The following is a 27533-nucleotide window of genomic DNA, read 5'->3' as shown; positions in this document are numbered from 1 at the left end:
AAACTCCAAGGAAAAAAAAAAAAAGCTAATATTTTCTTGCCTGCTTTCAGGCTGACCATCTCAGGTGTCACATAGCTTCAATCTGATCTAAGGAGGCAGTTTCCAAGTGCTTTCCCATGTTACATGAATGTGGAGTTACTGTCTTTTAATGTTCTCCCTCCTGAGTGAGCTGGTGATAATGGCTTTCCCAGTTTCATGTATATTTGCCCTTTTAGATGAATTTTTTTTTCTTCTTTCTTCGCTTGGGATCCCAACTGCTGTTGCAGGTACGCGCTGTAGTATTTTGCTCTGCCACCTACAATTCCCAGCTAAATAATGTGACTGATTTCTACTACACTGCCTCCTCTCAGGTAACGTTTGATTCCGGGGAGAAAATAGCCCTAAAGAAGTTAAATGATGTCACATAAACATCAGCTTCTGACTGGAGATCCGCAGCCAAAACAACCCGGCAACGATCATAATGCATCGGCTTGGTTTCTATCAGCAACTAAGCGGCACCGGTGATAACAGAGCCGTTCTTTTTTCCTGAGGCGGCGGGGCGGCGTGTCCCCTCACGAGGGGCGCGGGCTCCCGCCGGCGCTGAGGGGCTGTGGCGGGAAGGGGCCGCCTCGCGCCGCGCCGGCTGAGGGGGCGGTCATGGCGGTGCAGGGGCGACTGCTGGTCAGTTGGGCTGACTGCTGGTCAGTTGAGCACAGCAGTGGGCTTGAGGCTGGGGTGTATAACGCACACGTTAATAAAAAATATGAATGTTTGGTGCATGGAGTACATCTCACAGAAATTGGCATATACGTTTTGAAGGCAGTCGTAAAAGATACTGAAGACGATTGAGACCATATTTGGGTATTGTGGTTATGGTTCTTAGTTAAACTTCAAGTTAAACTTCTATAATGCACTTTCAAAAGCTCCTTAGCAGTCTGTGAATCCAGAATAACGCTGGATCAGTCAGGACTGAAGCACACAGTGGTGACATCAGGCCATATGGTGACACTATAACAGCCTTCTGGCCATATGCTTCTTAAATCTGAAGTAACACGTGCTTTATATATTCACGAATCATAACTTTAAACTTAAACATTTAATCAAAAGAAGGTATTTTAACATTTGTATAAGAACACGTCCAATAAAAGCTTTGGGTAGATATGCCCAGAGAACAGCACATGCACCAATAAAGCCTTGTGTAAATATCACTTTCAGACAAAAACAGTTCTTTTAGGCATATTTTGAGAAATCTCACATAATTATTAGTTAGGCAGTTATTACAGCCGGTCATTAACAGCCATAATTACATCCAGGAGTATGCAGACATTGAGACCCTGGGGAATGCAAGCCTCTACAGAGCCATCAAACGCAGACATGAGCATCAGTGAGACCTCATGTTATACTACACAGTAAGTAAATACTATGGCAAAGACTTGCAGGAGATTTAGAGATTCCATCACAGCTAAAAACATACACAGCTCACATACGGTAAAATGACTGCTTAAGAAATGGACACATTCGTTGATATGTTAGCTAGATTACCAAACTGCTTCTCAGCGCCCTTGGTAAATGTCACGTCACTCATTGCTCACATCCTAATAACAGCCCACACGCAGAATTGTTAACTTGCTCATTTCATGTCTGTCCATAATTACACCTTCTGTTTAAACACATCTTATCCTTTATGGACATAACTACAGCTGTTTCCTCTTAGGGAAACCACAAGGGCATTCAGACACTTCTGATGGTGCCTAGCAGCAAGGTACCTAAAATGCCCCTGTATAGCTGTTCTGTCAGACACCGCCCTTCTCTCTTCTCCTGAAAGGTATTTCTGAGCCCCACTTACACATTAGTGGTTGAGTGTGTGGTAGAGAAGTTCTCCATGCGTATTCTGACCAGCTTCTCAGTGGGCACTGGCTGCAGGAAGCACTTGCAGTTGAAGGCCTGCTGACAGGCCTTGCGGAAGTTCTCTGAGAGGAAAGCGTAAATAATGGGGTTGATGCAGGAGTTCCCATAGGCCAAGCAATGGGAGATGATGCGGAAGGTGAAGGAGATGTTGTTGAGGGGAAAGTGCCCAAACTCTGCCCACATTGTGATGATGTGGTGAGGCAGCCAGGAGAGCAGGAACACAGCAACCACAAGAAGCACTGTCTGTGCTGTCTGAAAAAGATGAGATGAGGTATTAAATGGTTACAGTGCTCCAATAAGTCTGTGATATGAGTTTGAGCTCCACAGCCAAGGCCACATGATACAGGCAACACTTCTGCTAGGTGAGCAAACTATGACTGTAAGAATGCTGAAAACCAACCTTCTTCCCTGCAAAAACAGAATTTCCTGGTTTTAGCTTATGTAATAGCTTAAGACGTTGGCCACAGCTGTGATGGCCTCTAATAGCTGTGGCTGGGGAAGAAGAAGGAGGTCTGTGCCTCAGGAGGGCTGAGCAAGGTGGTGAAGTAATCTGATGGGCTTGGCTGCCGGAGTGGGAAGGGTGTGATGAGAGGCAGCCTAGAGAAAAGGAAGGTGGTGTGAGCTGCTGGAGTTATTTTTGTGTGATACTTAACAGGTTGTTTCTTAGGGTTTCATTCCACCTATTGAGAGGAAATGGTAATTTGGGGATTGAATCTTTGGCTGTAGGGAACCCAGATGGAGAGGGGGTTGGATGCAAAGACCAGGGTGTCAGTGTTTTGGGGCTGGGAGCTAAATCAGTCTGCTAACCACAGAAAAGAGATCCCCATCAATGTAGGTAAAATCCCTTGCCCTCTGAATGTTGCTGTGAAACTTACTTTGAGAGCACCTGCAGGATGCACAACAAGAAATAACTCAGAATTTATTGAAAAGCTTTTTTTTCCTTTCTAGAACAAAAACTGCTTGGCCCAGTATAGTTTAGAGTCTGTCTGACATTAAAAATTACTTCTGAGGAAAAAAAAAAAAAAAAAAAAAAAAAAAAAAAAAAAAGTACAGAAAGAAGTTGTTGAAGATGATTTCTTTCATTGACTAAGTTACTAGTAGAAGCAAGTTATAACTGGCCGTAGCTTCCTTTCTGCAGTGGGATTCTATGTGGTCACAATCCCTCTTCTCAAGTTTAAGCAGCCTCGGAGTGTTGCTTTTATCTCACTTTCTACATGTAGTGCAGGCAGGGGATACATGAGCAAAGCTCAGATGTTACTGACTTGGGCCCCAGAGAGTCCTTCCTACTGTTTTTGCAGGGCTGTTTCCATCTCTTTTCAGAAATACTAAAGGTACCAGAAGGTGAGGGTTTTTTTGTTTGATTTTGTTTTTCTGTAACCTATTCAATCCGTCCTTGAAACATTGTAATAGAAGTTTATCAGGTAACTTTTTTCTCCTCCTTACTGATTCTCAGCAAAATGTGTGCTTCAGAGGTTATCACTTCTATTTTGTCGCTTGGATAAATGTAACAATTAGTGAATATGCAGGCCTTATCTTTCTCCTAAGGAAAATGAGTTGTTGTATAAGTAGCAGGAAAAAAAGAAAAATAAAAATGAGAACATGGGCTTCATTTCAGCTTAAGGATTACAGTCTTGGTAGTCTAGGTCAGTGCTTCAGTCACTACCTCTGCCATAATTTCAAGCAAACAGCAAGCAATTACTTTGCTAGAACAGAGATAATTTCCTAGTGAACAAAAAACTCATTTAATCACTGGTTATAGAGACTGCATCTAGCAGTTGTTTGCTGGAGAAACACCTGCAGGTTTTCAAATGTCATTTAAAATTACTGTAGCACTCTGTTACCTTACCTGTTATGCTAGAATGTATAAACAGAGGTTATAAAGAGTCAGAGTTATGTTTATCCAACAACAGAGCGCCTAAGCTTTTCTAGGAGAAAGCGAATCTATCCCTGACTTGCAATATGTCAAGTGAAAAAGCTGCTGAAAATCCTCTGTACGTGCTCCAACTTTTCATCAGCACTCCACAGTTGGTATGACTTGCCAAAATAAGCAGATCACCTTGGCAGTATTTCACTGGTGGCTAAAGAGGTTGAGTAGAGTTGAGCTGAGCAGGAAGATTTTTGGATTCCCAGTAGAATGGGAAAATGTTTCAAGAGTCATTTACTCCTCCCTTGATACTCTTTGTGTTTCTGGTGAGATAGAAACTGCAGCTTGTTTTCCTAAGTCTTCATGCTTAGTGCTGTATAAAGGAGATAATATGAGGAAAACGGGAATTGAATGAGCAACAAAACTGAAGCTGGATTTCCAAAGGGATCACGTCTTTGATGATTTCTCTGGTGTCTTAAAATACTATTTGATTCTCAGAGCATTTGCAGTATTTCCCTTGTCAGTGGTGCTTCAATAAAAATGCAATAAACTTCACTCATCTGGAGTTTACTTCATTGAGGGCTTTTTCTTTCTTCCTGTATCAGTAAAGGAGGTTATAATGTAGATGAATGTATATAGGCTGACAGGGGGCTTTTGTATTGCAGACCAACTATGAAGACCATGTTCTGGAGGTGATGACAGCAATGGAGGAAACATGACAGCATGCTCCAGGGAAGAGTAGGATGGCGTTTCTTTTCAAGAAGAAAGTAAGTAAGATGCTTAGGTATTGTGTAAAGTCAGTGGTCCTAAAAAGTGACCGCAGTCCCATGCATAAGAACTTATGGGAGCCACTGCAGAAATATTTATAAACAAGTGTTAAATGTTTATAAACTATCTTTTTGCAAGAGGTCAAAGATATGGGGCAAAATTTCAGGAAATCCACTTGTCTTTCAGATTCTTCTGTTTCACTTTAGTAACAGCCCTATGATGCTCTTGAAGTTTCAAAATCCTTCGGGGTTGACTTCATTTTTAAAACACAAACAAACAAAAAACAACCATGCATTTCTCAGAAACTGCTATGCTCATGTGTTCAGGTTCATTTCTTCATTAAATCTATTGCTGGAACTTATTTATCTAGTCAAATGAAGTTAGTTCAGGACTTTCATGTTGTGCTGACCTTTCTAAAACCTGCATTAAAATCTGAAGAACATGTGGGTGTGCTACAACTTAATTACTGCTTATAACATATATTTATTCTGGCTTTATATGTGAATGAATCATGCTAATATGTTTTAAGTAAATTCTGTTTACGCTAACAGTAGTAACGTGGGTGAAGCCTAAAGGTGGTTTCTTGGGAACTGTTTTTTTCTCCTGTTTGTTTAACCCTACAGAAAAGTCAACTGCATGATGAGATGTGGGGATGTTCTCTGTATTGGACAGGCAATATCTTTGTTGTGTTTACATAGGGCCTGCAGCAATGATCTCCTGCAATAAAAGCAGATGATCATTGAAACAGAAAAATGTGTTTGGACGAGAGACAACAGTGCTATCTTCACTTGTTCTTAATTGCATTTGCAAGTCAATCAAATCTGTTCAAGTCTAGGAAGATCTTATTTCATCAGATCAAGATTTTTGTGCAGATTAGAGAAAATAAATTTAAAAAATACAGGGAGGAGAGAGATTTAACTGAAATAAATGCATCAAGTAGGTTTGTGTTCATTTTGAAAGGCCTTTAGATTCATCTTACCTCTAGCATATCTCAGGTGCTTCCTTATTTCACACACCAGAATGCTATCTGACATATATGGTGACAAAGCATATTCCTATGTGAATAAATGACCTCTGCTTGCAAACTCTTGGAAATGACCACATGGGGAACCAGAAGCTGTCCTTAATAAGGTACTGATATGACAGGGAGTTGATGGAACTGAAAGACACAGAAGAAGCAGTCTTGTTGGGTCTAGCTTGCCTACTGTGGTATGATAGGTGCTAATGAAATTATTAATGACTTGTAGCTCTCTTAACTCTCACCAGCAATAATGGTGCTGCTTTTTTTTGCCCTGTATCAATGATAAGTAGCTTAGGCTTGTTACCAAGACTATCTTTGATAGCATCCCTGTGCTTGAATTAGGAGGCTACAAGCACTGAAAAATTCTTTTTAATAGGGGCTATCAATCTAGATTATCTTTTCTTCTTACTGGGAAATGACAAACCATGCATTCAGCATAGGGTTAGTTATTAAAAACGAAGCTGCAGTTGCTGTGTATCAGCACAAAGCTGTTTCTGAGATCCAACTTTTTGGGATTTTGCAGATGTAAATATAGACAATAGCAGAGCAATTATATACATAATTCATAACTCAAGGAACATGTTTTGGAAATTGAATTTTCATCTTTTTTTTTTTTCTTTTTTGAACTATGGGGTATATGGTTAAGAGGGGGAACTAAAACAATGCGTTGTTTTACTTTTAACATGACATTAACCAAAAATAGTGTTAATACAGACTGTAAACAGCTGCAGAAGACTGATCCAAATAACTTCTGTACTGTTTGAGTTTGTTCAGTGAGTTCAGATAATTCTGAACTGTTAATGCTGGTCTAGCTGTGCCCATGTTAACCCTATGATTCATTTCTGAAGCCTCATTGGTCCATGTTAGGCATGTACAGTGGCCAATATTGGATTATTTAACTGTTGCTTAGTAATATCTCACACTCACTTTCAAGCTTCACAAAACAACCTTGCAGTTCATTTGGAGCTAAAGTACAAAGGAAGTGTACTAAGCTACACAGAGGATCGATGGCAGGCTGGGAAGTAGAGACCAGGAGAAATCATAAATATGTTTGTTAAATAAACAAATTTTTTCCTTGGGTGCTCCATCTCCCCTTATTCTGCTATTTTTATAGCTGATCTCTAAGGTCCCTTCCAACCCAAGCGACTTATGATTTGAACCTTATTTATAGCTTTCCTGCTTTTCTTTTCTTTCCCTTTGATTTTTTTTATTTTCCTTAGCCCTGAACAAGCTATGTCTTGCTTTTGGTTGTCCTCTGCCCTTCAAAAAGCAATAGGAAACATGTTTAAAGACCTATTTTTGAGGGAGATGGCTCATTCTGCAGGGTGATGAAGTCTTTAGCATTTTACTTTGGCTTTGAAGCTGTTATTCTTCATGAAATCATAATGAAAATGCTTCAACTTGTCAAGGGCAAAATTAGGATTGCACTGTAATGAATGAAATCCTTCAAGTATTCCATGGGCTTATCTATATTTTGTGTAACTACCTGATGCATTAGATTAACAAACCGTATTGAGATTAAAATATGCACTGGGTTGAGCAGTCTAAAAGCAGAGACTTTGGAGAGAAGGTCTGTCACGTTCCTGATCTAGTTTAGCCAGATTTTTAGCTGATCAGACTATCCATCTGTATGAGGTACCTCAGCCACACAGAAATGGGAAAGAACATTCAATGAGGCTTTCATTGAACAACATATTCTTGCTTGCAGGGAAACTGCTGTTTCCAGAATAGGATGGAGTTTTTTTTCTCCCCATTCCATGGTTACGAAGGATGAAGCACAAAGAAACCTATGCCTGTTCTTCTGCACTTTCTCATTAACTACAACTGACTCATCCTTTTTTTTTTAACTGCTGTGTGGGAGGACAGTGTATATAATGAACTTGTTCCATGCTTGGGGTCTTCTTTCCCCTCACTCACCAAAACTAGTTTCAATTAATGATGTACTGCTGTGAGTCCAAAGGCAGCTTCATAGCCTTTATAGCTAGGGCTGATTCTTCACACCATGCCGTACTTCCTCAGCCTCTGTATGGAGGCCAGTACTTTTCTCTTGTCTTCTAATACAAAGTTAATGTGTTTTCTCTGATAAATTCTTTTCTCCTGTTCTGCTGTCTCTAATGTACATCTCCTTTTCCCTAATGTTTTAGAGACAGTTTGTACAAGTTTTGATCACCTCATGTTGGATTTGGGTAAGCTACCAAGTGCCAGCTTTGGCTATATGTTGTAAATCTCCTATGGTGGGTGTTCTGCAAAAAATGTAGTGATCCACAGTGCTCTAAGCTTCTGCTTTTAGATAGTGCACTGCGTCAGTGCCCAGAAAGGATATGTTGCTCAGTACATCTATTACTGTATTGCTGGATGTACATACCAACTTCGCCCTCAATTCCAGCATGCTCTGTTTTCTGAAGACAGAAATGATTCAGACATTTCTTTGCTCAGAATCCAGTCCCTCTTTAAGCCAATGTGCAGAAGTGAAAACCGTCAAGTTTTCTCTTTTCCTCATGTCAAGTTCTTTTCTTCTGTGTTTGCAAATCTGAATCCCACTGATGCATTTGTAAGCCTGACTTTCCGTGAAGTTCAAACACCAGGAAGGTCCCAAAGCACGACTTGAACTACAGAAATCACTATGGCTCAGTGATAAGCACATAATGTTTCAAAACAGATGTTTCAAAAAAGTCTGTATCTGTTTTCAACCAGCTTAAATGTTGGGTAGAAGATTCTGCTTCAGAGAAAACTCATCTGTTACTTGATTATGAAGCGCTTCTCACTGCCCTCTGGTCTTTTATTACTCTCTGGTGTAACTGATCTAAATTGGTCTAAAACTGCACTGAAAATGCTCTTGTTTTTTTTTTTCTCCATTATTCTGTTCTTTGTTTCTTGCAATCAGAAATGGCAGTTAGCTACCAAGAAGAGGAAGGATTGAAATGAACTCTGATTCATCGAATCCGTCCATCTTGGCTGTTTGCACAGCAAGCTGAGAGGTGAACTCTTCATTTCCCCTAGAAGCTTGATCACTCTGGTCTGACTGCTCCCCTGCACATCTCTGATTCTGTGATTTTGCTACTAATCCCCTCTGATGCTCTTAATACTGGCTCACTTTGTATTCATAAATGCTTATGAGCATTATGATATTCCATTATCTACTAATTGGCAATGAAGCTCTCTATTTCTGCTACTCCAGGTTCTTATTAGCAAGAAAACTTGTAGGATTTTACTTCTGATTAGTATTTTTTTGCTGCTATTGAAATGATCCCAAGATCTTCCATGCTACTTTGATGTACTTAGAGTCGGTTGTGCTTAAACCTCAAACGTCATAATCATTAAGACTATACGAAAACCCTCTGGCTGTGTGAACAGTAGTCAAATAAAGGATTCAGCGTACAAGAAAGCAGTTTTTGACCAAAATGCTTTTGACCAGAATACCTTGAAGAATTTATGAATGTTTTACCTCAAACTGTGATTTGACTTTCAAAAAGAGCTGCTCCAAGGAGCATCCCAAATCAACTCTGTGTATCTGTGCTCACGTAGCTCTGGGAGGGGTGAACTTTATATGTAGGTAAATGTAGGATTATGAGTATACAAGTTGAGAAAGAAAACAATCTTAACTTCATAAAGGATGTTGTGCTTTAAATTGACTAGTGTAATTTTGGAGCATGATCTTTGGTTTGTGTGCTTTGTAAACACATTAGCCTTGTTCTCAAACAGTGGTAAGAAGAAAACGTTAGGGGGGAAATGTTAGGAATTACTAGGAAAAGAATATGGAACAAACAAGGATATGTTTTCCCATCTTTTCACCTTATTGTAGCTAAAATTAGAGGGAAGAACTGTACTTATTTTTTGGATCCAGATGTTTCAACTGATCTGTTAATTGGAGCCTTTGACCACTGTTACCTCTAAAAATTCCACAACTCTTCCTTCGTTATAAGGGTGCTTTGAAAATAGCTGTGAAATTCATAACCCTAATACCCTTTTTAAACCTGAAAAAAAATTCAGGTTGTTCAGTTTGCAACTTGTTTGTTCTTTAAAGATGTACAGGACAAAACCAAGTAAACATTTAGGAACCCTGGTGTGCTTCAGAGGCCAGTAAGGCACCACAGGGCCAGTTCATGATCAGAATAAATCTTGCTTTGCATTCATTTCCATTATTAAAATATCTGATTTACTGCAAATATATGTTCAGAGTTCCTAGAGCTGGGCTATTAGGAAACACTTCTTCAGCACTGTTAAGTGGGGAGTTGTTAACTTTCTTTGGAGATAAATTGTAGTTTTACTATGCATAATACACAACAAATAGCAGATCTGAAATACATTTTGTGATTGAGAAGTGCACAGGATTTCTTAGCGCATAGTCCTGCTGGTCTGCCTCAGTAAATGATTATCCAAAACTGCAAAGGGGAAGCCTGTAGCATCTCACTATCTCAGCTGTAAGGTTGGTGAGTATGTTCAGCTAGCAAGAAATTAAATATGGAAGGTGGCATTCATGCATTTTTTGCATGCACAGTCTGGCTTAGTTCAGTATGCAGAATTTCAGCACCAACTAGCAGAAATTACTGGATTTATCCCCTGATCTGTACAAACGTTACATATAAATGGAAAAGCACATCAAATTGAGCTGGTCCAACATTGACATGTAGCTGATAAGCCTACATAAAAAAAATGTGCGAGGATGGAATATGAATTAAAGGTCAGTCTCTTGATAATGATGTATGAATTCAGAATGCATCAACCTTTGAGCATTTGAAATTCTTACAGCTTCAAATGTGCATAAATTGAAAAAAAACCAACTGTAGTAGTTTGAACAATTAGCACATTGTAACTAAGAGCTTACAATTGCAACCCAAGCACAAATGTTTTTAATTCCTTTGTGACAGATGTACCTGGAGCATTTTATATCATCCTTGGATTCTACTAAAGGCAAACTTTTTATTTTCAGCAATTTTTTGAATGCTGAGTATTGGCATGAGGGTAGGAAGGGTGGGCAGACTGTCTGAGCTCTCTTAGTCATTCATAAACTGAGCTCACTCAAGCCAAACTTGCTGTAATTTTAAAAGTCATGTATCTAAACATTTCCCACTAGTATGTTGGCCTTAGAAAACAGGGCCTTCCTTTCTGTCCTTCTAGCTCCCACATATCCTTAAATAATGTAAACTTTTAGTACAATACTGTGGCAAATGGGACAATGGTAGAAAGATAGGAAATAACTGGAGAGAAAGAAAAATGGCTTTGAATGTGGGATACAGAATGAAACCTGCTGGAACTCCAGCTATGTCTTGTAGTGATTTTATCTGGGAGATATGGTACTGCTGAAATGAAGCTTGGCATTTAGAGAAGAGGCTTCATAAGCTAGTTTCCAAAGGAACTTTTTGACAAGGATCCCTTGATGAGAAATTAAATGGCAATGCTGTCCTATTTCAGATGTATATGTCAGAGCTGCTTTTACCTGGGCAGGTAGCTAAAAACCAGTCTTTTTAACTGAGTTTTGTTCTTTTACTCAACTGTCTGACAGTATGCATGAATGCCTGCCTGTGCAGCTCTGCTCTGTCTCTAGGCAGCTGGTGCTTTTCTGCTGGGTGTGTTGGTAGCACACTCTACGTAGATCTCAGTGAAAGGCTGAGAGCACTGCTGCAGGGGTGGGCACAGGAAATCATGCTGTGCATCTAAACTGCAGAAGAAGTTGATGGAAGACACAAGGAAATGGCTTCTTAGAATAAAAAATTTGTAGTATATTTCATTAAGTTGTTCAGTTGTTAGTTGTTTTTTTAATTGAAGTTACAGTATGATCTTTAAAGGATGAGGTTGATGTACAGTACCAATTATCTGGATTGTATACTATAGTCCATGTGCTCAGATGGAATTAAATACAGTTTTATGTTGCCTTCTTTGTTGCAGCTCTGCAACTAAGAAAGTCAGGAATATACGACTACAACACTGGAATTGTTCACTTGGCCATGTGATCACTATGGTTTTAGAAATTTCCCTAGATTTGCATCTAGCAATCTCTCTCACATGTTCTGTAAATACTGGCCTTATCTTTCACACGTTGATTTGAGATTCAGAGGATGTACCTATGGCAGATCAAATATGCTTCCTTTCTAACCATTCAAGTGGCTTAAATTTGATTTGTCCCTATAATGCTTCCCTACTGCATTCATCAGTTTCTCTATTCAGTGGCTTAAATTGTCTAAATTAGGATGAGGCCTTTTCTGTATATTACCAATGCTATGTTATTATTTGGAGTTGGATAGAACAAGAATAGTAAAACTCCAATGAGGTTATCAAATGCTTTAGATCCTGAAACAAGCTGTTTAAAAACAAAAAATCTTACCCAATCATAAGGCTTTTTGTTTGTTTTGAGAGGATCCTATGGTACTATAATAACAGTGTGTTTTCAGCTAGCCTCTGCAGTGCTGTCCATGAGAAGTCCCTTCCCTGAACTCTATGGCATGCAGTTTATTTCTAAACTATGTTTTATTTGAACTTACTCTATCTTCAGGAGCCCATATAGTGCAAAGAAAGTTTCTGGGGTTCTGAATAGCAAACCCATGGGAGCTCATGGCAGAACAATTTGCTTGTAGTGGTAATGCAGACAACATTTCACTAGAAACTCTTGTTCAACAAGGTTCTATGTCTGCAATTTGATTTTTTTTTTTTTTTTTTTTTTTTTTTTTGAGACCTTTGCTTGCATAAACAGCGTAGATGAAGGTAATGAAATATGTATGAATAGCTGTTTACAAAATTCACTGCTCATCTGTTAAAAACAAAAGCAACACAGACAGGCCATACACTAAAACCCTTCTCTTAGAGGTGGGAGGAGGATATCAGCTCAATTGCCTGTTTTCTTCAATTTGTAGGAATGAAGTAAGACTGGCCATAGATCCAAACTGAATTCTTTTTTTTAATATCAGTATCTGATTTTTTTCTGTCAGCGTGATCAAATGCATGCTAAAACAGCAGATAAGAACCAAGTAATTTTATCACCTCATGTTGTAAGATCTTGCTTTTATGTTACACTTGGTTTTGATGGATCCAAGGTGGCAAGGGTCTTTCCACTGAAATTACACGCGTATTTCATAAAGCTAGATGTTTTGTATAGGCTAAATTAACTTTCCAAATGTGGAGCAAGATTCACTTGTCAAAATTCTGAGTAAAATAAGCAAAAGATGCTCATTTAATCTCTGATGAAGTTTTTGAATTAAAACCAAGTGCAGCTGCTTGTCCTTAATGGACCAATTAGATACATATGAAAGAAGCTAATTTAACAGAACTGACATGTACATATGAATTTCCTATTAGGCTCTAATGTGAAGTGTTCTTAGGAAGATCTGCTTTAAATGATTGACATTCAGTGTGTTTCAAGGATACCCTGAAAGCACACATGGGAACAGAGTTAGTCTGCACACTGTGCAAGAAGGATGCCTTATAAAGTTCTAAGAGAAGTAGTTAGAACAAAAAGTAGTTGCATTAGGGATGCCAAAGATGCTGTTCGGTCTGCAAAAAAAAGCTAGATGAAAAGGAGATTTCTCAGCAGAAAATGCTGTAAGGAGACAAATTTTGGAAGATAGTTTGCATGTGTGTGGTGTGATGTCTGATTTTATTTTATTTTTTTAATCTTTGGATCAACAGTTTAACTAGGTCTAAGTGCCAGAATTAACAATAGCTTCTAGGCATTTCAGAGCTATGACTAGGGAAGTACTTAACAGGAGAGAGAGAAAGCGCTCTATCATTGACACGTTTGAGAAGGCAGTCGAAGGTATATTTTAAGATTAGTCCTCTCAGTTGTGTAATCAGGAAACAAACAGTTGGAGAAATTGTGGAACTGTTTTCCATTTAATGCTACAGGTCAAATGTGGAAACAGTGCAGAACGATGCATTTGAAGACATGAGTGGCATTTAAGAAAAAATATTTTGTAACTTCAGTGCACTGCAGGAAGATGACGCTAGTAATCTTTGACTGTTGGTAGCATTCTTTTCAAATATATGAAATAAGCTTGTATTGGGACATAAATACACAGGCAAGGAAGGAACAGGAGTGAAATCTAAACCATACAAATTGTTTAGGGATTTGTTCGAGATTTTTTACACCTAAAGCAACTGGGTAAACTTGTGAAGTCATGAAGTTATTCTATGCAAAAGAACTGCATTTTTTATCACTTCATTTCTATTTCTGAAATAAATTCATCAACAGATCTTCACTGCCTTTTGTCATGGTAGCTGCTGGGCTGGCAAATCAAAGCATTTCCCAGTCATCTCCTCTGAGTGTCACATCTAGTTGGTGGCATGCTCACTGATCATTTGGGTTGTATGGTTGCTGTGGTGCAGGCAGAAACTGTGACCTGATTGTCCTACCAGCACCTAGTGATAATGCCTCCCTACAACTTGTCTTTAACCAGGCAGATTACCTACAGTTTTTCTTATCACTGCACACACAATGATTTTAACATTTCTGAGTGAAATAGAGTTTTTCCTTTTCATGTCCTGTAAATCTCATGTTTCATCACTCCTGTTGGTGAGTTCTGTTATCTGAACACTGTTATTAATTATGGCTTATCCACTCAAAGATCCTTAGTGAGAAAATTCCATCTTTAGTAGTTTCCTTGGTAAATTCTTGCAAATCTGCGTATTTCATACAGCTTGAATGAAATAACCCTGATGTTTGCCTCACAAAGGGATCAAAGTGCCAACCGAGGTCTAAATCCACCAAATAATAGTTGCAAACATTAAAGAATTGCAATGCAAACAGCTGCAAAACTGAGGTACTTCATTTTCAGGGTCCTTTCCTTTTAACTTACTGAAGTGTACTCTAATACCTAGATCTTCTTATATATGAGTATCTTTCTGCTGTCAGTGTAAAAATACTGTATTTGTAGGACTTCTGTTATAGCACAAAAAATCAAAAGACAGTCAAGCAGGCATGTATGTGGAGATCAATAGAGCAATTCGATAATGGCCTCATTTTGTGCTGTCTATAAAGATACAATAACTGACAACATGAATCTGAACTTCAGCTGAAAGACATGGATGACATTTGTAACTGAATGGAACTTGAAAAGGATACTAGTTGTTTAAAAAACATGACATGTCAATTACATTAGTGTGCAAATTAAATCAAAGATATTTACCTTCTTCTTTGATCTTTCTGACTTCTTAGAAATATTCTTTACTTTTGTGTGAAGATGATACAAAACCTTGAAAGAAGGAACAATAAATTGAACAGCAAATTGAATTATATTAGTATTTGAACTTCATACACAAGCACTAAAAGTTAAAAGAATTGCTCTAGAGTAACTTCAAAGTTGAATGTGATGCTTTCTGACTTTTAATTTTAAGCACTCTCCAATTTTCTTCTCAAAGCTTGTTTCTTGAAGGTGAAAGCTTTCAGAAGATGTAGCTTTATGTAAGAGCTCAACTGGCTGTGTGCTGAAATTGACAGGAATCTTGACGTGGATTTGAAATTTTAGACTGTACTTAAATCATCTACATTTACTCTCTAGGCTGTTTACATATAAAGGCAGAGACCTGGCTGCCAGCACTGTATGACTGCCTTGGCACTCCTGAGTGCAACACTGACAAATGGAGCAGTTGCGTGGGTTCCTCTTTTGGAGAGGGTCATAAGAAATGTTAGAACACTGTCAGGAAAATCTCAGTTAATGACATTTAAATCAATCTTTATGCCCCTGGTTATAGCACAACTGTGACCTGACAGCATTTATACTTCAGCTTTTGGAGGTAAAAGATTGAATTTTCTAAAGCAGTTAATGGACAAAATAAAGCCTCTGTCAAACGCACCTTACTTTTCATTTGCTGCTCTGCTCACCAAGGGCAGTGAGGGGAAAAAAACAGCTGGAGTACGGTGACAGAATATATAAACTAGTGGCTTTTTCTTGTTGTGACAGGCAGGGCCTGAGAGGCAGATAGCTTAAATCTAAGAGCCTTCCCTTTTTCATGGCACTGATGATATTAAAATAAAGTAGCATTGAAAGTATCGTAACTTTTGATTAAACAGACATGTACTAAAATTCCAAGACTTTTTTTTTTTCAGGAGAGCTGACCTGCAACTGACTAGAGATAAGGAAGTCCACTTCCTGGCAGTCACAAGCTGCTGCACAATAAGAGATTAATTAAAAAGTCACAGAAAAATTATTCTGGAAGTCTAGCACAACTCATAGGTTTACCATCTGTCTCAGACATTCTAAAGATCAATCAGGGGAGATAAAAAATCAGTAACAATCTACAAGAAGTAAGAAAGAGATGCCTTGCTGAATAAGACTTGAATCCTAAAATATTTTTTCAAGTCTTTGCAAGACACAAAGTCAGGACTTCGTGTTCAGTACAATAAAGAAACGGCAGAAATGATTTTCTCTGACACTTTTTCTGTAACTTTCTGCATGGTTGCTTCCTCTATAATTTTCTTTTCTTCCTAGGAGTAATCGATTTTTATTAAGAGAGGACAAACTAAAAACTGCAAAAAACAGCAAAAGTTTTTAACAAATTTGGGTGTCAGCTGAGAGTGAACTTGTAGCAGTTCCTCGCTTTGTACCTGAACAGAAATGTTTTTCAGTCCTCTTTGTGAGCTGGTGATTTCATTCTATTCTACAACACCCCTCGTATCCTCCCAACACCAGAGAAGCATCCTATCCTAGCAAGGAGTACAATTAAATTGGATCTATTTGATTTGTTGGCTGAGTAGTTTGCATGTGTGAATCCAAGCCAGCAAAAGGCTGGAAATGATCCTTTCCTCTTTTCGAATGTTACTCTCATCCCTCTTACCCACCTTGGCGTAGCAGCAGGTGATGAGCACCAGAGGCAGGAGGTATCCCACTAGCAGGATCATAACCTTGTACGTCTGTTTGGCTGTTGAGCCCTCTGCCCAATTCTCCCAGCAGAAGGAGCTGTTGGGTGCTTGTTGATGACCGCTCATAAGGGCCTGGTGCTGGGCCACAGGGATGGCAATGAGTAGAGACAGCAACCAGATGACACCCACGCCGAGGGCAGCATTGCGCTTGCTGCGGATGCTGGACGAACGCTTGGCGTGAACCACAGCAATGTATCTGTCCACAGACATGGCCACCAGAGTAAAGATGCTGACCAGCATTGTTGCCATGGCCAAGTAGTGAACCCACTTGCAAAAGAAAGCACCAAAGATCCATTCTGGCAGGGAGTAGATAGTGGCCTGGAAGGGGACACAGAAGAGTAAAAAGGAGAAGTCTGCAATGCTCAAGTTCAGGATGAAGATGTTGGTGGCACTGCGTGATGGGCGTCTCCCAGGCCGGAGACGACCCAAAACAACAAACACCAGTGTGTTCCCCACCATTCCCAGGAGAAAAATCAAACCAAAAAGCACCGGTACGATCACCACCTCAGGACCTCCCTTGGCTGGCCCTGACCAGCATGGTGTGGCTCCTGTTTGGTTAGTCTCAAGGCTGCACTTGCTGGTGTTGGCCCCAAAGAAAAGCATAAAGTTGTCTTCCTCCTCCTCCATGGATCTAGGCTGCTTGCAGACCAGGGAGCAGTTGCTGCAGCCCTGACTGCTGTGGGGAAGATCTGTGTTTGTTAATGGCGGCCAGAGGCTGAATGCTTGAGTTTTCCAATGCCCTGTGCCTTTGCTTTAGGAAGCAATTTTCTTCAGATGATTCTTCCAGATACTGTATCTTCCAGGAAGTCAGACAAAGGGTTCTGAGGAACTGGTCTCATCTAAGAGGTTTGGTAGCTGCTGATGGAGGAGATCTTGTGACAGAGGATAAGTCTGTGCCAGGAGGGCTGAGGATGAAGCAATGGTAAAGCAGTGGCAGCCTGGGTTCCTCACGCTCCTCCTATTCAGCTTCCCTCCCACACCACTCCCTGGGGCTGCGTCTGTCGTACCTGCTTTCCAGCTCTGCTTGGAGCTGTGGTAGCAAAAAAAGTGCTGTGCAAGACCTGAGCCTTTCAGAGATTAATCTTTATCAGCTCAGTCTTCATATGATATTAGACGTGAGGGGAAAAAAAGCAAAAACAAGTTTCTATCCAAAGGGATAGATGGAGCAGCAGATGCTAAATGATTCTGTTTGCAGTACTGTAAGTAGCAGCATTGGAACTGTCTACATGAAAAGAAAAAAAAGCTATATATATTTTTTTTTTAATCAACAAAATAGTGTTTGTTATTTGTTTCAGTTTTTAATGTGCACATGTTAGAGCATGAAGCAATCTGGATTGTGGTGTTGTCAGCATAAAAACCTGGAGAAGCCTTAGATTCAGCATCTTGCTCCTGCATCTTTTTGGTTCTTTCCAAATCACTTAGTGCCTCAATATTCGTGATTCTTGTAGATTCATCTGCGCTCAGCCCAACAGTACCAAGAGTATTTGCTCTGGAGAAAGAAAGGTTCAGTCTCAGTAGCTGTGAGCAGCTATAATATTCACTGCTAGTGAAGAGATGGATTTTTTTTGAAAGGTGTTTCATTAAGGATTAATGGCTTAGTTTCTATGTTTTTGATACTTGCATATACAAAAAGTATGCATATTCTAAGAGGCACTAAGCAACTCATTTTTGATAGTCTGTTTCCTTTTATTTCTGAAGATATTCTGTGAACCCTACAGGCAGGAAGGAGGGAACAAAGTTCAGGCAAATATTAGCAGTACTTGCACAGTGATTTATGCTTGCACTGTAGCCCCTTGCATAGAAGCATACACATTTCTGTTTTCAGTGGTTCCAAGTTTAGGGAGTAGATCAAAGTGGAACCTCTCTAGCTCTTCTTCATAAGGAGATGAGGGCGGAGGGAGTCCCCTATTTTTTGAAACAAATTGCAGAAACTGAGAGCTACTGTGACTTGTCTCTTGTTGAGAGAAGAGGTAGCGTTGCCTTATTTAGCCTGCTCGCATAGTCTTGTTTAAAACCTGTTGCAAAGCCAGGCTCTGTATTCCTCCCACACCCGCATGCACCCACGGTTTTGAGGCTGGCTCTAGGGTGAGATGGGAAGCAGACAGTGAGAGATGTTTGAATTGCAATGGAAGATGTATCTACCTTTGCTGCATGCCAGTGAGTGGATCACTATGGCTGAATCAGCCGCCTCCAGACAACGTCCTCTCTCCGCAACCAGTTGTGGTTTCCATCTGCACCTCTCTGGGTCTTCTGCACTCCAGCAGCTCTGCTTGCTGAGGCATAGCAACTCAGACACTGTTAAATATTGCAGTTTCACAAATCTGTTTAGCTGCTAGGATCTGTGCTCTCAGCTCGCAAACAACTGCTTCAACGTACAGGTTTCAGGGACCCCCAAGCCCAGCGTTATGCCGATGATTTGAGTGCCATCTACTGGCATTTCACCTCCTTCACTGCTCGCAAGTCACTCCTGTGCTACTCTGTGCTCTTCCTCCCTTTCCAACATTCTCTCCGTCCGGTCGTTCAGTAGCTAACTTTATCTGCTGATTTTGTTTGTTTAGTGCAGTCGTGCCAGAAACTATTATTTAAGAAGAACCCACAGCAATAAGAGTAAATGCATGCTTTTTTTTTTTTTTTTTTTTTTTCTTATATAGGATTTAAGCAGAATAATAAGCAAGTATAACACAAGGAATTTCTCCTACAAGGGGGTTGAGACAATAGGTGGAGGAATTTGCACATAACCTGCAGAACAAACACAGCTTACAGATCTAAAAGCTTGCACAATGCACTACTCAGAAGATAGGAACAAGAAAGCACAATTCTGCTAACAAGGAGGAAGGGATTTTAGAGTTTGTCAGATTTAAATGCAGAATTTTTCAAAAACCTCCAAAATGCTTATGTATGGGAACTGTTGAGTCACGGCCTGAACCACTGATGGAGCACCTGGGGAAAGGACCCGGTCAGCCCTGGGAGCACAGGTGAAGGCAATTCAGCTGTGTGACAGGAAGGGATGGAGCCTGGCTGCACCTCTCTTAGACCTCACTTAATGGCTGACTGCCACTGGGGAAGGATCTCTTCTTGCAGATCTTTCCTTGGTGAAGCTTCCTCCTGTGAACCTGGAATCTTCTGATATGGGTGAGTCATCTTCTTCCTTTACAGTACTTTTCTGTTGTGCTGGTCCTTCTGTCATTGCATGTTTGTTGTTGTACTTTTCTTGTTGTACCAATCTGCCCCATTGCTACACCTTGCAAAATGGGTGTTCCTGGCTTTTCTATCCCTCTTTGGAATACAATTCAGATAATTTAAAAAAAGAAAGTAACGAGAACACAAAAAAGCCCCACTCTATGCTGCTCTAGCATTTGTAGAATTCAGTGAGAGATTTGACTGGGGAAGGAAGTGAAAAGGAGTGTGAACATTCTGGGTGGAAAGCATTATTGACCTGCTATGCAAATCAGGTGGAAAAGCTCAGCTTGTTTTCAGTGGTGATCTGATATACTGCAAGTTTGATTTCAGGTGGAGCGTGGCTGCTGAGGGAGTATTCCTGGCTGGTCTTACTTGAAAGGAAATAATTTCCATTTGTTATTTACACATTTTTCAAAAACTTATCCTGAAACTGTGGTTACTGTGACATTTAAAAGTTCCAAAAAAGGCAAAGGCTTCTGATTTGCTCTTCCTGCTATTTCTAAACTACTTCAAGTGGTCTGGTTTTGACTGTGTGATTTTCCCCATCCATGAGAATTCGCAGCCCAAATGCTGTGGTAGGGAGCTAACCCTGCTAACACATAAGCCGTATCTATTAGTCCAGCTAAATGGAAGAAATCAAGAAACTCTAAGTGCTAGAGCACAAATAACAAGGAAAGATGTAATGTCTGACTTGCTAGCACCATTCATGTGCTGTCTGATATTGTAAAATCCTAAGCACTTCTATTTCAAATACAGAAACCATAAAATCAGTGTGAACCAAGCAATGTGAAATAGCTCTACAAATTCTGCTGTTCTTTAAAAGATTTGACAGATGTCGCCTAGATCAAGACTGAAATGGATTCCAGATACAGTTACCTTCACATGAGTTGATTTCAGGCTAAATGAGAGCATTGGCTTCACATGAAGAATCACTCACTAAAGAGGTATTAGAGGTCTTGTAGAAGTATGACAACACTGGAGCTCTTTTAACAAATTAGCACTCCCACAGTTAGGAGAACAGAGGGAGAAGTCAGCACTGGGAATGAGGGTAGGAGTCAAAAAACAAAACATTAGATGGTAATATTGAAATGGTAACATTTTTAGCCTACATAGGTACAAACCAATTTGTCCATTTTCTGATTGCTAATGGGTGCTTCAGCTCCTAATTATGCTGAATGCCATGTTGCAAATCACTCTTACTGGCTTCATAATTGTGCTCAGCTTTTTGATACCTCTGCATTAGCTCTCTAATGGTCTTAATTTTTGAGTGAAAGGAGGCCACTCAAGCCTCATACGGAGCAGAAGTCTTACTGTCATGCTCCTCTCTCTTTCTCTGAAGAAAGTGGATTGCATCTCAGACCCAGATTCATTTAAAAGAGAACAAATAGGCATCCAGCCTCAAAGGTCCAGTTCATAGCCTAGAATTTAGCATCTGTCTTCATATACTGTGCTCTTCTATAAGGTGACTGGGGCCAAAAAGTACATTAGGCTGAGGGATGAGCTATTTAGATGTAGCTCCTAGGAAACAGGCAATGGTGAATCTGAAGAACCTGTGCTTGGACTGTGGCAGTCCAGCAGTCCACTCTTGTGCTCTCAAGCCTGGTTGAACCCTGGTAAGAGAACCTGCAGTGTCTGTTCCTCTTGAAGAATGACCTTGAGACAGGCAGGAGGTCCTGCTGCCTGCTCTGCATACATTAGCCCAGAAAATGAGTCCAGATTCAATTCCTTTCCAACCTCTATAATCCTTTCATGAAAGAACTGAAACATCCCCTAGATGTGTATCCTACTCAGACTGTGAAAATGCCAAAAACAGTGTGATAGGGAAAGATAGAAACATGAGAACCTCAAAATTGTTACTGTACTATGTCATAGTGTCTGAAATAAATTGGAACATTTGGGATAATGAAGAGTCATTCTTTCTCACTTTTTAGTCTTGGATAGCTGGGCAGGAGTTTGGTCAATAGTTGCCTGGTTGTCATGAGGCTGTATTTGTGCATGAAGGGGAGCCTTCAGTGAACAGAAAGGATTTAGTCATACAGCTAGCTGAAAGGCTACTATGCTGCACATAGGCAAGTGAAGTCTCAGTTGTGATGATGGATCTTGCTCCCTTTTGAGGAGTATCAACTAGACATGAGCATGTTATTGAGCTGTAAAAATCTTTTCTGGTAAAAAGGATTTAGATTTAAAGCAATTGAGAAGATAGCTCTTTCATTTTAATTGATGACAGTTTCCAGCACAGCTGCTGAGCCCTGTGATATTGCAATTGAGACAGTACAATTATGTCTTACAACAAAGTGAGGCTTATTGATTTTTTTTTTTTTTGTTAGATCAGTTTGTATTATTTTTCCCTTCAGTAAGATTTAATAATAGGGTTATAGGCTGTTTTTTTTTGGCTATACATTGTGTTACTTATGTGTTGGCTGAATTTTGAGCTTGTCGAATATACAGTCAAGCAACAATAGCAAATCAAAGCACTTTCTTTGATGTTAATATAGGCTAAACACTGAAATTGTGGCAAACAGAAAGAGAGTGTTCTGTGCTCTCCATTTCCAGCCCCACAAAGAAGAGGAGAGTTGTAATATATTCATAATTAATATAAATAACATTTACCTCAACAACATACTTCTGACCAGAGACTGCTAATTATCCTTTGTTCTTGTGGCTTGTTTCACTTCACTCTCCAAGCTGTCTTCTATTGGCTTTCAGTACTTAGCAAAGACTAAGTAAATACTAAATACCGTGAACAAAACACTGAAAATATTCTGATCTGGCAGATGTTCTTGCTACATTTTATTCTAAAATTTGCAAGAAACAGGTGTGAAGTATCATTTCTTCATCTGATTCGGCTGTTGATTTGTTTCCCAGGTTAAATAATTGTATGTAAAATTCTACCTGATTTTTTTTTTTTTCTTATAATTATTAAAATAATGGCTGATTTAATGGAAGGTACTTGGAACTATAAATAACTTGTTTCGAGTTCAAGTCCTTCAGTGCTGTGACTGCACTGATCTCATGCTATATTGTCCTTCCTGATGTGTCAGTCTTGTGAGTTTCAGGTTTCTCTCATTCATTTTTTTGGGTTGTGAGACGGAGCTGAAGCATATGGCCAATTTGCTTTCCTATAGATTTATGGAACAGCCTCAGTCTAGAAACCAAAATAAACAAACAAAAAAACCACCTATTTTGTTTTGCCCTGACTTGAGGGTACTGGTGAACAGTTTCTTATTCTTCATTTCATGGCACATCCAGATTATTCACTAGAAATAACTTAGTTGTATTTTATGTAAGTAGTTTATCTGTTTTGCAGGTATATTTGCACATGAATTATACCATGGAGCTCAGTCTTTCTTCCTTGATGGTAGTAAGGATAGAAAGTATCTCTAAAAACTTCAAAGGAGAGCCGTTAGGACATTCAGGCCACAGAACGAAATAATCTGCGTGCTTACTGCCCAACTTGCTTAGATACAATCGCTGAGTGCAGGCAGTGTACTCCAGAGCAAAGACAAACTGCTGCATGGATAATGTAAGCTGTGTGAACATATGTTCCTGTAGTAGGGAGGGGACAATTCCAGTGCAAAAGAATATTCTCGGATATATAACAAAAAGGTAGGTGTTCAGAAACTCATGGGACAGATTAAAAAAATAATAATAATAAATAAAAGCTAACCTTTACATAATTACTACTTTAGGTGGCTAAATTATGTACACACTGATCTGTGGATGTACTTGCTCACATTCAGACAGTTGTCTAAGCCTGTGCCTGTAGAAAGCTTCAGAAGCTTTGCCTTTCCTCATTCTTGGAGAGCTGTTTTATAATGACTTTTAAAGTCAGTCTCCAAGGTAGAAAATGATGGTGGTAATAAACAGATCATACTCAACCTGATGCAGATCAAGGAAGCAGAAACATTTTTGTCCAATCTTCCTCTGAGCAGCCTGCGATATAGTAACTAAAACAACTGATAATAATCTTTGCCAAGCTCTGTTATCTCTTGAGGTGCTCTTTAATATTGTGTGCTTAAAGACTTTTTTTTAAATGCTAGAACATACAATGTGCTAAAGAAAGGAAATATCATATATATATATATATATATATATATATATATATATATATATATATATGATAAAAAGCTGAAGGGTTTCAATAATGCTTGCATGCTGCATATGTAATGTTAAATACCTTATCTGCAGTTTTTTCTTTCTTTAAAGCTGAACTATTGCATGCTGGGCATATAATGCAGACACTACTTTAAAAAAAAAAACTAAATCTTTTACTCCATGTTTTTTGTGACTTCAATGTTTGGTGTTCAAAACTGTATTTTTCATAGAATGGCTTGGAAGGGATGTAAAGATGGTTTAGTTCCAACCCTCTATCGCAGGCAGGGTTGCCAACCACTAACTTGGGCACTAGATCAATTTTCCCAGGGCCCCATCCAACCTGGCCTTGTGTGCTTTCAAGGATGGGGCATCTACAGCCTCTCTGTACAGCTGTGTCAATGTCAAAGATTTCCTCATAATGTCTAATCTAAATCTCCTCTCTTTTAGTTTAAAATCATTCCCACTTGTCCTATCACTTTTTGCCTGTGGAAATAGTTGGTCTCCCTCCTGATTATAAGCTGTCTTTAAGTAGTGTAAGGCACAATAGATCTCCCAGGAGCCTTCTCCAGGCTGAATAAGCCCAGCTCCCTCAGCCCTTCTTTGTAGGGGGGATGCTCCAGCCCTCTGCCCATCTTTGTGGCCCTTCTCTGAACCCTTCCGGTTTCTCCATAACTTTCTTGTGCTGGGGGCCCCACACCTGGATGCAGTGCTCCAGATGGGGCCTTGTGAGGGCAGAGAGGAGGGGAACAATCACCTCTCTTGCCCTGCTGCCACCCTTCTTTTGATGCTACCCTGGATATAGTTGGCCTTCTCTTGTTCTGCATCAAGTTTTTTTTATACAAGTCCTTCTCTGTAGTTGAACTTCATGCTGTTTGTTTTTTTTACTTCAGGTTTTTCACTAGCAAGAAAGGCAGGCAGAATTTACTCCAATTTGCAGTGAAGGTTTTAAATTCAATGAGCAATATATGCTCACGTTAGGGGAAGTTGAGTAATAATAGTAGTACATCTCAGCTGATTGAGTCATTTGTAGTTGGATATTCTGTAAGGTTACAAGGGGGAGTGTTTTTATGTAAGTTCCATGTTGTGTAAGCATGTAAGCAATCATGTTATTCCCCAGTAGGTTTGAATTACATACATTTGCATTCTTCTCTTTACATTTCAGGAGATCTATGAAACATGGAAAGTAATTTCTCAAAAATCAGTTTTACCTTAAGCTATTTGACATCTTGTAACAACCACGGTGTATGACCCAGTAACACAAAATCTGGTTTTAACAGTTAACTCTCAGATTATCTATGTTAACTATATCCCTGTGACCTGAGCTCTGGGAATGTTTTTTCTGTAACTTCTGGAGAGTGCTAGCAGAAATATATAGCAAAGTAGGAAGATGAATTGCTCAGCTACCATTGATTTATTGACTGCAGCCTTCAGTAATTCTGCCTTCTTGGTCAAGAATCAGTAACAGTATTTTTCAATTACTTGAGGTTATGATGATGCTCCAAATATCCATGAAAAACTTTTGCTATGCTGATGATTTAGAAGAGAAATGAAATTAACGCTCCAGTAAAAAAAAAAAAAAAAAATCAGCTTTAGCTAGATACTTGGCAGACAAACTACCATGGGCTCTACCCTTTAGGCAATGGAAACTTAAAAACTGCAACAGTTCATAATTCAGACAGTGACTTTTTTTAGGGGACACAATGGTTGCAGCAGTTACACAGTTGACTATAAGCAGTAGTATGGAGATAATTGGCTCTCTGTAAATTGAAGCATATGATGCCTTTAACTTTGCACTAAGCACTTCAGTAACCTTCTTTGAAACAGTTATCTGGAGTAGATACTGATGATTTCAAGTCTCCTAAGTATGCTCAAAGATGGGAATGACAAGGCAAGTCGGACTGAACACACACTCCTTTGTGTGCTGCTAAATCCTTCACATGACTTTTCCACGTCTTCCTTGCTGGAGAGATAAATGTGTGGAAGATGGAGTATTTACAATCAGCACTAAGTTACTACTGCTTCACCTAGAATTTACAAGTCAGACTACTTCATCTGAACAGCCAAAAGCAGCATGTCTGTGCTTTGCTTGCAGCCTTTCCTATGCAGCTTAATTTTTGATGAAGCAGGTAGATTTGTTTGACTAAGCTTGCTATTTGTTCATGACCAAGCAAGTGAGTAACAGATTATGATCTTGGCTTTAAAAGAAATCAGATTGGAATAAAGTTACAGAAAATCACTGTGCATACACTGTTGGCATATATGTTAAACTAGATCAGAAGTACCAAACCTTTGAAACAGGATGTTCATTGATACTTCTTACTTTTTGGTAGAGAATAATAAATGTGTTCTGGCTTGTTGTCTTGACCCCAATGACATGTCTCTTCCTATGTGTTCCTGTGGTTTTGTACACAGCTCTTTCACAAACTAAGCGTGGTCGAAGTGGTGTGGGTGATATCTCTCATTCTATCCTTGCAAGGAAGAAAAGAGGTCTTGATTTGGATTCTCTTATGTGATTATTTGTAAATGCATCCACGATTCTGTGCAAAGTGCAATCACACACCCAGCAGGGTGTGAGGATCTGTTCTTGTGTTGTGAAAGCTAGAACGAGAAATTCACCATGGACAAGAGATGCTTCCTCTGTTAAATGCCAGATTTATTAGTGTTTAGATGAAGGAAAGTGAGAAGCTATTACAATTCCAATGTAGTTTGATTTGAAAAGTAGATTCTTCTGTGAATATCCTCAGATAGCTTCCCATGGTGATAACTTATGCTAAGGTCAGTTCATGAACCTGTTTTTCACGTGTATGTGTTTACTTGTCTTACCTGGTTAGTTGTTAGTTCAGATCGCTTGCTTGATCCATCTCCTAACACTCCTCTTTCTGTAACAAGATGCACTGTCAACTAGCCAGCCCTGGAGCATGACAAAGATTCTCCAGTAATTGTCCTGAGTAAGTCCTGGTCTCTTGCTGTGCAAATAACAGTCACTCCTGACCGTACCATTAAATGTTGCTTATTACAAAAAGAGAAATATAAGCATCCATGCTGCGTTTTAATGTCATCTTAGCAAATAGGTTTCCATGGCAACTTTATCTCACTGCTGCAAGGAAGCTCTTTTTCCAGTAGAACCAAAGAAATTTCCTAATCTACAGCCTTATTAATACTACTGACACTGTCCTCAATTAAAGAAACCTGTTCTTAAGCATCACAGTATGGTGTATAGATTAGAAAGTATCTCAGAAATAGTGAATCTCCAGAGGGCAAATTTTCTAATCTAACAAAGAGGCCCTAATACAAATGTGCTTTGAGGTTTCTTAGGAATACTTTGAATGTATATATACATGTATATGTGTTTTCATTTTTGCTCTTAAGCATTCATAGCTTATGTACAGTTATGCTTCACATCAGGTTACTTTCGGAGCATCCTACATGTATTTCAGTGAAAGCGCAGTAGGAATCTACTATTTAACAAGTGTTTGTGGTATTCGTAGCTGTACTGGAGTATAATGAGGTACAGCAATCTTTGTTAGACCTTCTGTAGTCCTATTCTAATTTAGCTTACTGCTCTCCTTTGTCCTGCAACTTCCCTGCTTAGCTGAGTGACATGGTAGGTAAGTAGGTCACTCTGAAAGTATTGCCTCCTATGTTGCTGCTAAAAAAGCACCACCCACAGCCTCGCTATGTTCACATCCACCATTTTGGTCTCCATGAATTTTCAGCAAGTGTTGATGAGTATCAGTGGATGTCATCTTCTCTGCATGGAGGAATTTAATTCTACACCTTTGTTTACTACACACTTCCACATCAGACTCTGCTTTGTCAGACTGCCCTCTGCTGCCATCTGTCACGCAGCAACAACGTGTAACACTGTT

The 27533-nt window shown here is 39.5% G+C and overlaps 1 protein-coding gene across 1 annotated transcript; it reads right to left on the bottom strand.

Moving 5' to 3' along the window:
* Positions 1-1075: 1075 nt before the first annotated feature.
* Positions 1076-17048, bottom strand: LOC125699266 (galanin receptor type 1-like). Its single transcript, XM_048958643.1, has 3 exons — positions 16309-17048; positions 14657-14722; positions 1076-2139 (listed from the first exon to the last, which is right to left on the bottom strand). The coding sequence occupies exons 1-3, from the start codon at positions 17014-17016 to the stop codon at positions 1822-1824; spliced, it is 1092 nt and encodes a 363-aa protein (XP_048814600.1). The 5' UTR covers positions 17017-17048; the 3' UTR covers positions 1076-1821.
* Positions 17049-27533: the final 10485 nt, after the last annotated feature.

This window comes from Lagopus muta, chromosome 12 (genome assembly GCF_023343835.1).
Source record: "Lagopus muta isolate bLagMut1 chromosome 12, bLagMut1 primary, whole genome shotgun sequence".
NCBI classification, from domain to species: Eukaryota; Metazoa; Chordata; class Aves; order Galliformes; family Phasianidae; genus Lagopus; species Lagopus muta.
Note: the sequence above shows the minus strand (reverse complement) of the source record. Positions and strands in the feature narration are given on the sequence as shown.

Bases quoted from the DNA above. Each gene is read 5' to 3' on its own strand.
- LOC125699266 (XM_048958643.1), bottom strand. From the start codon at position 17,016: ATGGAGGAGGAGGAAGACAACTTTATGCTTTTCTTTGGGGCCAACACC. The intron at 14,723-16,308 runs GTGGGTAAGAGG...CCTTCTTTCAAG, and splicing joins TCACCTGCTGCTACGCCAAG to GTTTTGTATCATCTTCACAC. The intron at 2,140-14,656 runs GTAAATATCTTT...CATCTTTTTCAG, and splicing joins CAGAAAGATCAAAGAAGAAG to ACAGCACAGACAGTGCTTCT.